Genomic DNA, 13152 nt, shown 5'->3' on the forward strand with positions numbered 1-13152 from the left:
ATCAAAATATAATAAAATAGTTCGTTCTAAATAATATAACTTGAAAGTACTTTACATTGTTTTTAAGCATGGTCAAAAAACGTGCATGCGGTATCTCCTTTCCCTGTTCAATACTTCTATCAGATTAAGATACATATTGAATTTAGTATCCAAAAGATATTACATAATTAGTTTTAATTTTAAAAAGGAATGCATTAACTGATGGTCTTTAAAGCTTGAATTATTAAAACAGCTTTTTTATTTTTACCAACGATTTCCAAACCAAATACCTATTGTACTTAGCATTGATGGGCTACCAGTCACAGCTTTACTTTTGAAACATGACTTAAAAATATTAAACAGCAATAATATATCAAGTATCAATTGGTATTAATACGTGTACTTTTACTACCTGTTTGCAGGGACTGATTATCCATTATGCTGCAGCCACGGGCGCTAATGTAGCTAACATGCGTTTGTAATGAAATTGCCTTGGGAGAGTTGAATAAAGATGAATAATATCTCAATTATTGTATTTTTCGAGTGCTCATTCGGGCTCAGTTGAATAAAACGCACAGTCTTGCCTCAAACCATGAGTGAGCTTTCATGTAGTGAGTTTGGTAGTTATTTGCGAGTGTCTGCTCCAGTTTCTAGGTGTATGAAGTTAAGAGCCTACTCGCACAACATTATTAAGCTAATTTTATTTGTTTTAATTGCTTACTTATATTTGAGTGTAATCATTCAGGCATGAAAACATTTAAGAGAATGTAATGCTGTTGCCTAGTACTCAAATTAAAACTAGATTAACTTCGTTAATTATCAATAATATTTTCTATTATTATCTAATATTGATTGATCAATAATTTCAAACTAGAATGAATCTCTGTTTTTATGAAAAATAAAACTCAGCAGTTTTCTTGAAGGAAATGGGTAAAAGATAACGCTAAAACTAGCGCAATGACCCTGTTAAAACCACGGACCAATCGGCGTAACAGGCTTCGTTGAAGTTGCATGTACAATTTTAAGTCTATAGCTCATTTAATTTTCTATATATGTTACAAACAGACAGGCAGACCTATAGCTATTAGTTAAAAATAAGTCGTGATAATTTGAGATTATTAAAATATTAATACTTAACAAAGTGTTTCAAATTCAACTTAGTTCTGAGTTCTTAACACATCTACTGTGATAACTCCTTATTACAGATTTTGTAATTTACTCAATTATTACTATATTAGGTATCAATTAAGATATGTTGCAGTTATGCATATGAATGTGTTACTTTGTCCTATTAGTTGTAATAGATTGCCAATGCAATAAAAAAATATATGTGTCGCCGTTTTAAGCCTATTTGTAAAATATGATTAAATTATGACAATGTATTGCAATATTCGTTGTGCACCATTTCACATTTGTTCAAGTGTCTTTGGAGGTATAAAGAAAGTTCAATATTAATATCTTTCCGAGATTGCTGATCAGCACATCCGGGTGTGCCATAAACAGTGAGAAACTCGTTCGCTATCTCGATTTTCCGAATCCAAACCATTAGTACCAGTACAACAAATCCCTATACCGTACTCGTATACATAATATTCCACAAAATAAATGTAAATGTCGTGTAAATAAGTCAAAGGCCTTATGAACAGTAGTAAATAAGGAAAGAAAAACAAAAACTTTACATAACCTGAAAGAATTAGTGGATCCAGGATTAATGAAAATTACTAACCCTACTCAAATTACTGACCATCTAAAGTCTGTATTTCTGACAGCTGCTGACAAGACTCTTGAAGCTAATCCAAAACCACCCCTCCTTGTACCTGTCTAGAATAATGTTCCACCCTTGAAACTTTATCCTACTACTTCAGACGAAATAAAAAAAGATTATTTCTTCTTTAAAATCAAAATCTTCTTATGGAATCGACCTAGTATCTTAAAAGCTACTGAAATTCTGTGTTAATGAACTGACAGAACCCCTAACTCTCCTGATCAACCGTTCATTGTCAGAAGGAAAGTTCCCGACACAACTGAAGTTTGCCAAAGATTCGCCTTTTGAAGCACGGTAGCACCTCTGACGCTAGTAATTACCGGCTGAAGTTGGAATTCTACCTAGCATAGAAAGAGTAGATGTACCAAAGTATCTAGGTGTTATAATTGACAAAGACCTTAACTGGACTTCTCCTCGTGTGCACATGTGCTGAATTAGGATCCCCTTTCGTGACGTCAAAATGACGTCAGAAGTTAGGGGGTGCTATGTCCAGGGGTGCTAATTAAGGCGCACCGTGACGTACACCAACATAACACTCGCTAGTCGATTTATGCTGCAGACTTCACTCTTCCTCGACACAATTCTGCTCAGTTAGAAGAAAAGCCAACTTATATGGGAGGAAAGCAGGCTGTTCAACTGCCTGTCAGCCTGTCCGCTTATATAAAGTCTCAACAAAATATGAAGAAAACACTGAAGAATCCCTTTCAAAACACCCATTTTATTCAATAAATGATTTTTTTATCTTGGAGAACCGTTGATATAAACATAATGTGATAATTGACACAACTAAATTGTTTTTCTTTCTAATTATTTACTATTGTATCTATGATAATGTTATTCTCTATGAATTGTGCAACTAAAGTCTATTGTCTAAATAAAAACATAAATGTATTTTAACTATAAAATTTTATCCAAAAGTTGAAATATAGAAATATTGAACAAACATTACTTTATTGACCTAGGTACTTAAAAAGAGTTAGAAACATTACAAAGCAATCATAAGATATAGAACAGTGAAACGGCATGGTATAAAATCATAGCCTCAATTTATGCAAATACAGAAAATAAGTTTGACATAACCTCATTAACTCATGAATGTTGTTTATTGGTAATCCTAACCAAGTATAATTCTATTGTTCATATTGCAGTGCAAATAACACTCAAGATATAGATTAGATTAAAATAATATTTGAGTTACCAAATGTTATGATTTAAGGTAGTGGCTTTGCAGAATTATTGGAATGGAAACTGAGTTAAACATCTTTCTTCTCCAGGCGAGAAAAAGCATTGTATGTATCATATTTACTTGTAACATGTAATTCTGTGTGGGAAAGATTCTGTCTGTATTGCATTAATTTTCTTTTTCACACATGACATTTTTGTGTCCCCAGGTAAAGAAGTAAGGTTAATATTGGTTTAGAGATGCCCAGTAAAGCTATAGAGGGACATTAAAAATATTCTGGAATATGTACTGTAAAATTTCATTATTATGATGGTTTTAGTTGGAAAGTATTATAATTACTACTTAGCATCAACAAACTAGAGGATCAGTGTGGAAATTGGATTCTGGGTGAGGAATAACCAACAATTTGATGTAAATTACAAGTAAAACTCTCCTAACCTAATTAACTGACTGTTGGAACTTCTCGAGGACTAGTCGGCCTACCCGAGGGTATTTTTAAATAATTTAACAGTTTTAATCTGATGTAGCCTAAACCAATGAAAACTTACCTAACCTAGCTACATAACTGTTGGGCCTATCTGAGGGCCAACCACTGTACCCGAGGATTAATCAGTCTACACAAGAGCTAACCAGCCTACTTGAGAGCCAATCGCCATGACTTCCTTATTTCATGTTTCTTACTGACTTACTGTGTAAATTCCATGTCTTAATGATGATCAGTTCTTGTTTTCTGCCTCTCTAAAGGAAGCAATGTTTGCGAGAAGTAAGCCACTTTATCCCTATCTACTTCTTATTATTAAGTGGTATAAGTAGGTTTAGATTAGGGTTTTAATAAATATGCTACTAGAAGCGACAAAGTTAAATATAACCTTTACGGGTGCTCACATGATTTTAGCTTGGATTTGTACTATCTTGAGGTATGTTTTTCACTTTTCACCAGAAGTGTGGATTGGTGCCAAAGGCACTAGTGAAGCACACACCGATGGCCAGTGGCATTTCCGATCAGTATTGTCCTGACTTCAGATCATACACAGATAGTTCAACTTGTCCGATGTCAGATCACGTTGAACCTTTGCAGAAAACAAAATTCAATGGTCATAATGACATGTAGTTTTCACAGTAAGACTGATAAAGTTTGTTCTTTCTAATGCAGTTTTTTTAGGTCCTCGAGAAAGAGAAACGGTTAAAAAAATAGTGGCCTCCAGATAAAACCAAAATACCACTCTTACTGTCCCCTGTCTATATTAGTACGTTTCTATAAGAGGATTCCTGAACAATTTACAACACATATCTCCAAACTGAATAAGTACCAATATTTACCTTACCCATATCACATTACTTGTTGTTTATTTTAAAGTAAAATGCTGAGTAATTGAATAGAGAAAATAAAGAAAAGATTCATGGTGTGAAAAACCTGAAAAATTAAAAGAATCCTTAAAAAAGGAGCTAGTTGTTGATTGGGCTGAAAGTAATACCTCTGATCATCAGCGTTGGTTTGCGGCAATATCAGAGGATGCACGCTGATGGCAATATACAAAAAACATCCTATGAGGTAGTATTTAGTGGTAAAATTTCAAAATTCTATAGGGTCTGATCAAGAGCGCTTGTGAGTACTGTAGCTCAATGGATTATTTGGAATTCTGAATTGAATACAAAACTTTGTTTATTGCAAGTAGTAGTCCCCTATGTTATTTCTGGGAATTTTGCCACCTTATTCTAGGCAAATTCAGGGTTGAAATTTCAAATTTGTTGCCTCATGATATCACCATATATAGAAGAGCCTTTACAAGTACCACAAATCATGTTTTTTGGACTTAGTCATTGCATGTGGGACCTTTATCTCTCAGAAGTATATAATTAGTAGCTTCACTGAAAGATTTATTTTTCTGTCGCATCCCATCATCTTGTTATGTTTTTTCAGTGGGTATTTTATCCTCATCCCCTTTGGTATGCGGTCTACTATTGCTTGCCTTTTTAGATATTTCAGTCTCATATCATAGGCTTTTTTCTTTTCTGCTGTTTGGGTTTTTATCAGCTGCGCAACCTGTGGTTTCTTCTCTATTTAAGGCTTCTAAAAACTCGGTCTTCAGTCTTTGAGCTTCTGGATCATTAAAGTGACAAGCTCTTGCATTACGCTTTGCTTTGGTTTTTTTATAAGGACATGTTAGGTTCATTGCAGAGTTAAGTATTTGGCTAAAATTTCTAAAAGCAGTGTCCACAGCTGGTGCATTAAGCACTAATTCCCAGTTAAGTCCCTTTAAGTAGTCACTCAGGCTGTCAAGGTTATTTTTATTAAGATGTCTTCTAATTGAATAAGTTGTGGGAACAGGCGATTTCTTCAGATTCGTTGAATACAGCTGTGCGTTGTGATCCGAAAGCCCTGTGGTCAGGACATCTACTGTGACTTCTGGTAAAGGGATGTTGGAGCAGACAAAGTCAATTGATGTTGATGTAGTGCTGGTTACTCTGGTAGGTGGCAGTGATAATCTCCTAACACCATATTGTGCAAGAGCGTCATTAAGTTTCAAACAGGGACTGTCTTGAACTAGGTTGTCCACGTTTATGTCGCCAATTATAATGCTTTGTTGAAAGGGGATTTGACAAAGACTGTATCTTTTAGTGCATACATAGTTTCTTGTCAGAAATGCCAAGACAGATAACAATAGACAATACAAAGTGCAAAGAAAGATCAAATTGTCACAGTTTTTTCTACGCATGTATACAATACTGCTTTGAGAATGTGCTACTGTTTAATACTTGCACAGCTGTATCAATATTGCATATGTGAAAATGCAGGGGCAATGAATACGTTGTGTTGTTTCACTGAGTGACGACTACGGACGAACAGCTCAGCTACAGAGGTGTAACGTGTCATGCCAATGACCTTACTGCCGAAGTGTCAGCTATTTCTACAGTATGGCAGTGGCATACGTGTGTATGATTACTTGCAAGTGCTTTTATTATTTTATTTTTAATGTTGTCATACTTCATTTATTAAGTTGCAAGTAACTCAAAAATGAAGTTTTTTAAAGATTAAAATATGTTTAATATGGCAGTTGGAATGCCAGCTTAGTGAGTGACAGTGCTTAATTTTTTAATTTGAGTTCTTTAAAGATTGAGTGAGTATATTATAAAGTCTTATTGCTAGTTGAACTCACGGTCTCCATGTTAACTTGAGGTGAGCATTTTGTTATTTCTAATAATCTTTTTCCTAGCTAAAAACTCACTTTTCACTGAACTCACTAGCTCCTGATATTTACTTGGCAGCCATCTCGTTTTCCAGCAACTCGACCTTGATGGTCCATTGAGCACCCGCTTTGCTTTTACGTTCCCCTCAGTTTTTCTCCAATGTTGTTGGTGTTTGTTAATCACCCACTTGGCAACTGATCTACGTGCTAAGTTTTATGAAACCTCACACGTTGGTTCAGGACCAGTAATAGGACAGTTTACTCCTAAGTTAGCACAAGTGTCTGCCCTTTTATTACCTGAGAGTCCTCTATGTCCAGGCACCCATGTAAGAATAACTTTATTGGTTTTCGCCAGCAATTTCATGACCTTATGGCATTCCCATACTGTCTTTGAAAAACAGTCATGGTTGGTCAAAGCCTGCAGAGCAGCCCTGCTGTCTGAGTTAATGTAGATGGTTTTGCCTTTGTAGCCTCTTTTCACATTAATTCTTGCGCATTATTCAAGGGCTGTAACTTCAGCCTGAAAGACAGTTGCCAGTTTGCCTAGGCTAAAGCGTGAGCTAGCTCTAGGTCTGGTTTCCCCAGACCTCTGCCCCAGTACCCTTCAGAGTCTTCGACCCGTCCGTGTACCAGGTTAGAACCTTCTTTATGTAGACAGGTTCACTGTTTGACCATTCCTCTTCTTCAACAATGTTGACTTGAAATGGTTTTTTCCCAATCCGTAACCTTTGACATTCTGTCAGACATCATCTCTAGAATGTTCAGTTTGAGAATGTCAGAGATCTTGGAATACTTGCTAGCATGGTGATGATGCCAGTTCCCATTGCACTGTAGTCTAAAGGCAGCCATCCAAGCCTCTCCTATGACAAATATATCAAGGGGTGGAAGGTTTAGCACTACTTCCATGGCAGCGGTTGGTATGCCTCTCATTGCGCCCATTGTCCCCAAGCATGCCAACCACTGTACCTTTGACAGGTTTTTTGCAACAGTCACCTGTTAGACCTTTGGCCACCATACTAATGAGCCATACACCATTATTATTGGTCTAATGACTCTGGTGTACAGCCAGTGTGACATGTTGGGTCTAAGCCCCCATGTGCATCCTACCACAGGTCTTGCCATCATCAATGTAGTCTGAGATCAACTGGTTATATATTCCAAATGAGTTTATCATCCAGTTTGACTCCTAGATACTTGAACTCCTACTTACCTGTATCTGGCCCCCTACATGGGACTGGTTGTGTAATTTCCAGTTTGCTCCTACTTGTAAATGGTATCATGATGGTCTTCGAAGGATTCACTGCAAGTCCTTCTTCATCACACCATCGCTCCACAATGGACAGTGCTCTCTTCATCATTTCCAAGCACGTGACCTTATGCTTGCCCCTAATGAGTATGACAACATCATCTGCATAGCCTTGAGCATACATGCCCTGTTCATTCAGAGTCCACAGTAAGTCACAACTACGTTCCACAGGCTTGGTGATAGTACACCACCTTGTGGACATCCTCACTAGGTTTTGACCTCTCTTGTGACTCCGCACAGAGATGCTACTCCTGTACTCTTCTGCTACTAAGCATGTTCTTTATCCATCTGACAACAGTTTTCTCAGTACTCCTGAATGTAAGCTTAGACACTATAGAGTGAGTACTCGTATTATCAAAAGCTCCTTCTATATCCAGGAATACTGCTACGGCTATTTCCTTTTGTACAATAGCTTGCTCAATCTGGCTAACCAAGCAATGTAGGGCTGTTTCACAAGATCTACCTTTCTGATAAGCATGTTGATTTGAATGTAAGGGACAGTTGATGAGGACTGTGTCCCTTAAATGCCTATCCTGAACCTTCTCCATGGTCTTGAGGAGGAAGGATGTTAGGCTTATTGGTCTATAAGCCTTTGCAACATCATAGGAGGATTTACCTAGCTTCGGGATAAAAACAACCCTAGAGGTCCTCCTAGATGAGGGTATGACTCCTGTCGCTAGGCTTGTTCTAAACAGTCATAGGAGCAGAGGTATCACCTAGTCTGCACTTTCCTGCAGAAGAGCAGGAAAAATGCCATTAGTACTTGGCTATTTTTACGGCTATAAAGACTCTAAGGCCCATTTTATCCCTGAGTAGTTGATGACAGTGTTTGCACAGTTACAGTCCTCCTTAGATGAGCTCTGTCTAGCTTCTTGCCGGCATTCACTAGCAACTGTTTCACTGGTCCGGAAAGATCCTGGGAACTGTGTGTTCAGTAAACATACTGAAGGGTCTCCTCCGGATTCTTGGTGTGAGTCCCATCTTCACTAAGTATAGTACCCACCCTCCGCATATTTGAAACAATCCCAGCAAACATCTAGTAAAATGATTAGGAGACAGCGTTGGTTGGGATTTGCTCACAAACAGTACTCTTGAGTAGGGGTGAGGGATCTGGTGGGGGAAACCACAACGAGAAATGTATGAGAGAATGCTAGCTTCTGTTGACATTTGAGCACTGCCAAGGATAACCAAGTCTGCCCAATCTTTAGCTTCAGTGTGTAACCGCATCTTCTCTAGTGCGTATTGTGTGTATGTTAGTAAACAAACATGATATTAAATTAATTTAACCTTTTCTAATCATCCGTGACTTTTTGAACATCCATGACTAAACATATAGATAGCATGTATGCAAATTGTTGCAATGTTTTGTAATTAGTCAATAATATATTTGTGACAATGTTTTATTTTCTATTTAAATTTAAATCAAGTAAATTGAAAAATATACTCGGTACTTTAATATTAGTGGAACAATACAAGAGTAATTAAAAACAATGTCTTATGTAAAAAAAACAATGTCTTATGTAAAAACCCTTTAAAACATCTTAGTGAGATATCTATTTTTCCCTAATGAGCAATTTGCAATCAATTCAAAATTAAAGTAAAACACGGTTTTCTAAAATGCAATTTTCTCAAGAATTCCTGTCAGTGAACTCAATGTTAAATGGACTCATTCTCCAGACTCTTCAGTACCTTATCTATCCTTCATTGATGATGATGAAAATTGTTCAAAACAATACTACAACACTGCTTCACCTAATATTTTACCCACTGCATGCCACTCTCAGTACGTAACCAGTAGTCTATTCAGTCAGTGTTTGTGTGAAAGTTAATATGTTGGTAAATAAAATTAGTTTGTTTATAACAGGAATGGAATATTCAGTTACTGATAGTTACTAATTGCAGGAAAATAATTTACAACAAATTGTATAAAGCCCTTAATCTGTGATTAGCTTGAAAATAAAACATTTTATTTAGTTGGTGAATTTTATGATGCAAATATCAGATATTACATCAGAAATTTTATATTTTCTGCTTATTGATTGATCTTTTGTTACCTGGTATCCAGTAAAGTGCCTTAGTTTTTAAAGAATGTTTGTTTTCAATATTTCTGTTGGTGCTTACCTGAGAGTTCAGTGATTCTTGTCTCCTTAGCAGCTCTTATTTTTGCTGTTTTTATGAAAGTTGTTGAAAAATGATGTCATGGAAATCATCAGAAAAATACATACGTAATTTCATATTATTTATTAATTCTTATAATATTCAAAGCTTTTTCTTGAATAAATAAAATCAGATTTTCTTTTGGATCTGTGAGGAATTACCTAATTACTGAATCTTAGCTTTTAAAAATATTAAATAGCAATGTTAAAATTGTATCGCCTCCCATAGACTAATCACTCTTTATCTACTTATTTTAAGAATTCTGTGTTTAATTTCAGAAAAATCTTCTAACATTCAAAAGCGTGTTGGTGATTCTTGGAAATGAAACATGCGATTTGGACTCTGCCATTTCAAGTTTGACATATGGTTTGCTACTAAATCATTTGAAGACCCCAGAGAGTGTCGTTATCCCGGTATTCAACATTCCTCGAGAACATTTGCCAGTGAAGACTGAAGTCATTTACTTCCTCAATAAACTCAACATTGGTTTAGACAATGTTATCTGTAGGTAAATAAGGTGACAGTAACAATTTACCTCAATTACTTTCAGTTTGTAACTCCTAAAAAATGTTGAATTCATTTTGATAACATAAATGTCAAAACTACTATTCAGATAATGCAGCATTATTATAGATGAGCCGCTTTGGAAGCGACCTGTTAAGTGAACAGTGCAGGGGGGGGGGAGTGAGAGAGAGAGATATGTGGAGAGGGAGAAGAATTACAGACTCATTTCCCCCTCCACAATCCCTACCAACCACTCCTTGCCACTTTACCACTCATAGGGTATATGTTACACAACAGCTGTTTTACAAACCCAGTAATAATAACAACAGCTGTTAACAATGAACATTTGTTAAAATACTTCTTAAATATACTAACATATTACATAGATGCAATGGTCTATTTTTAACATAAATAATAATATTTGTTATTCCATAACAATGAGGATAACAAAACATGGCGTGAAGCTCCAAAATACCAACGCAGGGAAGCAAAGCCCTCGGTTCCCACTTGTGGCTTGTAATCAAGCTCCTGCTCCTCCCCCTCCCCCTATGCGCAGGAAATCTTCTCTCAGGTCGCTTTCAAAGCGGCTCATCTGTAGTATTTGTATGCAGACCTCTTCTCTTCCAACCGTTATTGTTTCAATTATTGCTATGTTTCAATTGGTACAGTTTTAAATACAAACTTAAAATTGGTGATATACCATAATAGTGTTGATAGAAATACATGGCTAACTTTATTAGTTTAGAGTGGGTAAAAACAAATGTAAATTCTGTTAAAAAATCAGACATTGAGCAATAAAACAAAATTGTACAGCAATAAGATTTTAAAAACTGAAATATTCAATATTAGGTTTCAGTTTTGCATTTCACCACTATCATGACATGTATCCTATCACCTATTTTAAAACATTACTGTTCTTGAACGGATTACAAACCGTTATTATTTGAAACTGATTAATTTAATATTAACGCATCTAAAACATACTATGTTGAATACAATGTGAAGTAAAAGAAAGGTATGATCCGTGATTTTAACATTATATTAAACAATTTTAATGATAGTGGTACTCCACAAATTTGAACTTTTAAGGTTGTTAATACACATTTAAATTTGAGTTTACTCATAAAAATAAGCTGTTCAAATTGATTGAAATAATTAACTACCTACAAAGAAGACACCAAAAATAATATCCAATAGGAAATAAATCACTCATTTACTGATATTTTTAGTAACAATAATTTAGTGGTGTACACATACAATTACTTATGTGAATATAAAATGTTTATTATAAATGTGTATTGCAAATTTGAATTTAAAGTTTTTAATAGGCTGTACATAAGTTGAACTATGATTCGTTTTAAAACTTGCCATATGAAATATTCATTTAATTATATAAGTCTTCTAACAACATATTAAAACTTTAATAAATCTGAACTAAAAAACTACTTTATTCTTAAGTATATTTTACAGTATAGATGCAACCAAATATATTAACTGTCCAGGTGGACTTTATACCAACACAATCTAGGTTTGCTTATTAGAACCCAAGCTGCTGTTGTGCCGTGTAGATGTAGGCCTATAAAGTTTGAATGTGTCTACGTGAACTGAGTGTTTGTGTTTTGTTGTATTACGTGATTGTAACTAAAAAAATGCAGATATTTGGAGGATTCAATTTTTAACTGTAGTCTGATGATTGAGTGTTATCTTCGAAACACATAACTTGTGACAACACTCACCGGTTGATTTTGGATTTGATGGAGGTAAAGATATCTAGTTAACTGTCAATCTAGTTTTCTTGGAATTAATAAAGAAATTGATAAAAATGACAGCTTTCACCATCTGTATCATGTTGGCTAGTTTTGATCATGTAACCATTATTTTTGTCCATCTGTTGGTTAGTTTTAAGTTTAATCCTTTTTGCTACCCTTCCATTTTTATACTCACCAAAATTAGTGAGGCTGGCTATTAATTCCTTTCTTAGGGGAAATTAATCCTCTATTGATTTCATGAAAATTAGGTTGTGTTCTTATAAATAATGCAAATTGGCTCTTGCTTCCCGGACTGTAGTCCTAACCGAAGACAAAGTATACTAAAGCCTTTTTTTCCTTCCTAAAGGAAAAGGGCAGTTTGTCCCCGTGCTTAATCCTAAAAGGACTTTCCCTTACTTTAATTTTGCGTCCTCTAAGTCTGAGGCTTTTGCAAAAACCGATCAGATTTGAGGGCTCCTGTTCTCTGATATCCTTGGGGCTGAGGAGATATGCTCACAGGTATCTTTTCCGAGTTTCTAAGATGGCAGGACAATCCAACCAGATATGCTCTGCTGATTCCTTCTCTTCTCCACAGAGTCTACATTCGTCAGTCTGGCTAAGCCCCACCCTCATACGATGTTTCCTTAGAGAGCCATGTCCTCTCAACATTCCTAATATTAGTCTTATATCCTCCTTATTCTGATTTAAGAAAGCTGTCCACCCTTTAACGTAAGGAGAGATAAACATTTTGGATAGTCTTAATCCTGAGGCTCTACTCCAATAAATGTTTCTTACCCTCTTTTCTCAATCTTTGACCAGAGCTTTACTGTTGGATAAAGGCTATCCCGTAACCTGGCTCAGGCCCCACCATTATGGACTCCGCTCCCTTTTTGGCGAGGATGTTTGCTTTTTCATTACCATGAATGCCTTCATGACCCGGCACCCGAGTATCATTCTGTTATTCGTTGCCAGCTCAGCTAGAGCATTCTTACATTCCCAGACTGCTTTCGAGTCAAACGAACAGGTATCGAGTGCCTTTTGTGCAACATGACTATCAAAAAGTATTAAGTATTTTAATCCTTTTGTCCTCATTTGTATAAGTCTTCTGGAACATGAGTCTATTGCCATGACCTCCGCCTGAAAATCCGTGGCATGTCTTCCCAGGGGAACAGTCATGTCAACTCCTGGTCTGTATATTCTGTATCCTGCCCTAGAGTCAAGGTGTGAACGATCTGTGTAGAACTTCAGGACTCCTTTTGTAGGGTAGGCCTCCTTTTTAATCCATTTCTCCCTACTTTCGATAGAGACCGTATATGGGTTAT

General features: G+C 36.0%; 1 protein-coding gene across 2 annotated transcripts in view; it reads left to right on the forward strand.

Moving 5' to 3' along the window:
• Positions 1-2780: 2780 nt before the first annotated feature.
• The window catches only part of LOC124368915 (exopolyphosphatase PRUNE1), a 28512-nt gene continuing 18140 nt past the window's right edge, over positions 2781-13152 (forward strand). Inside the window, exons 1-2 of one of the 2 annotated variants that reach the window (XM_046826458.1) lie at positions 2781-3033; positions 9857-10086. In XM_046826458.1, coding sequence (XP_046682414.1) covers positions 2986-3033; positions 9857-10086 — 278 coding nt within the window. In that variant the 5' untranslated portion in view covers positions 2781-2985. Of the gene's footprint in view, positions 3034-3099; positions 3136-9856; positions 10087-13152 lie in introns of those variants that run through there. The other variant, XM_046826459.1, reaches the window with a different exon arrangement.

Source organism: Homalodisca vitripennis, chromosome X, assembly GCF_021130785.1.
Source record: "Homalodisca vitripennis isolate AUS2020 chromosome X, UT_GWSS_2.1, whole genome shotgun sequence".
NCBI classification, from domain to species: domain Eukaryota; kingdom Metazoa; phylum Arthropoda; class Insecta; order Hemiptera; family Cicadellidae; genus Homalodisca; species Homalodisca vitripennis.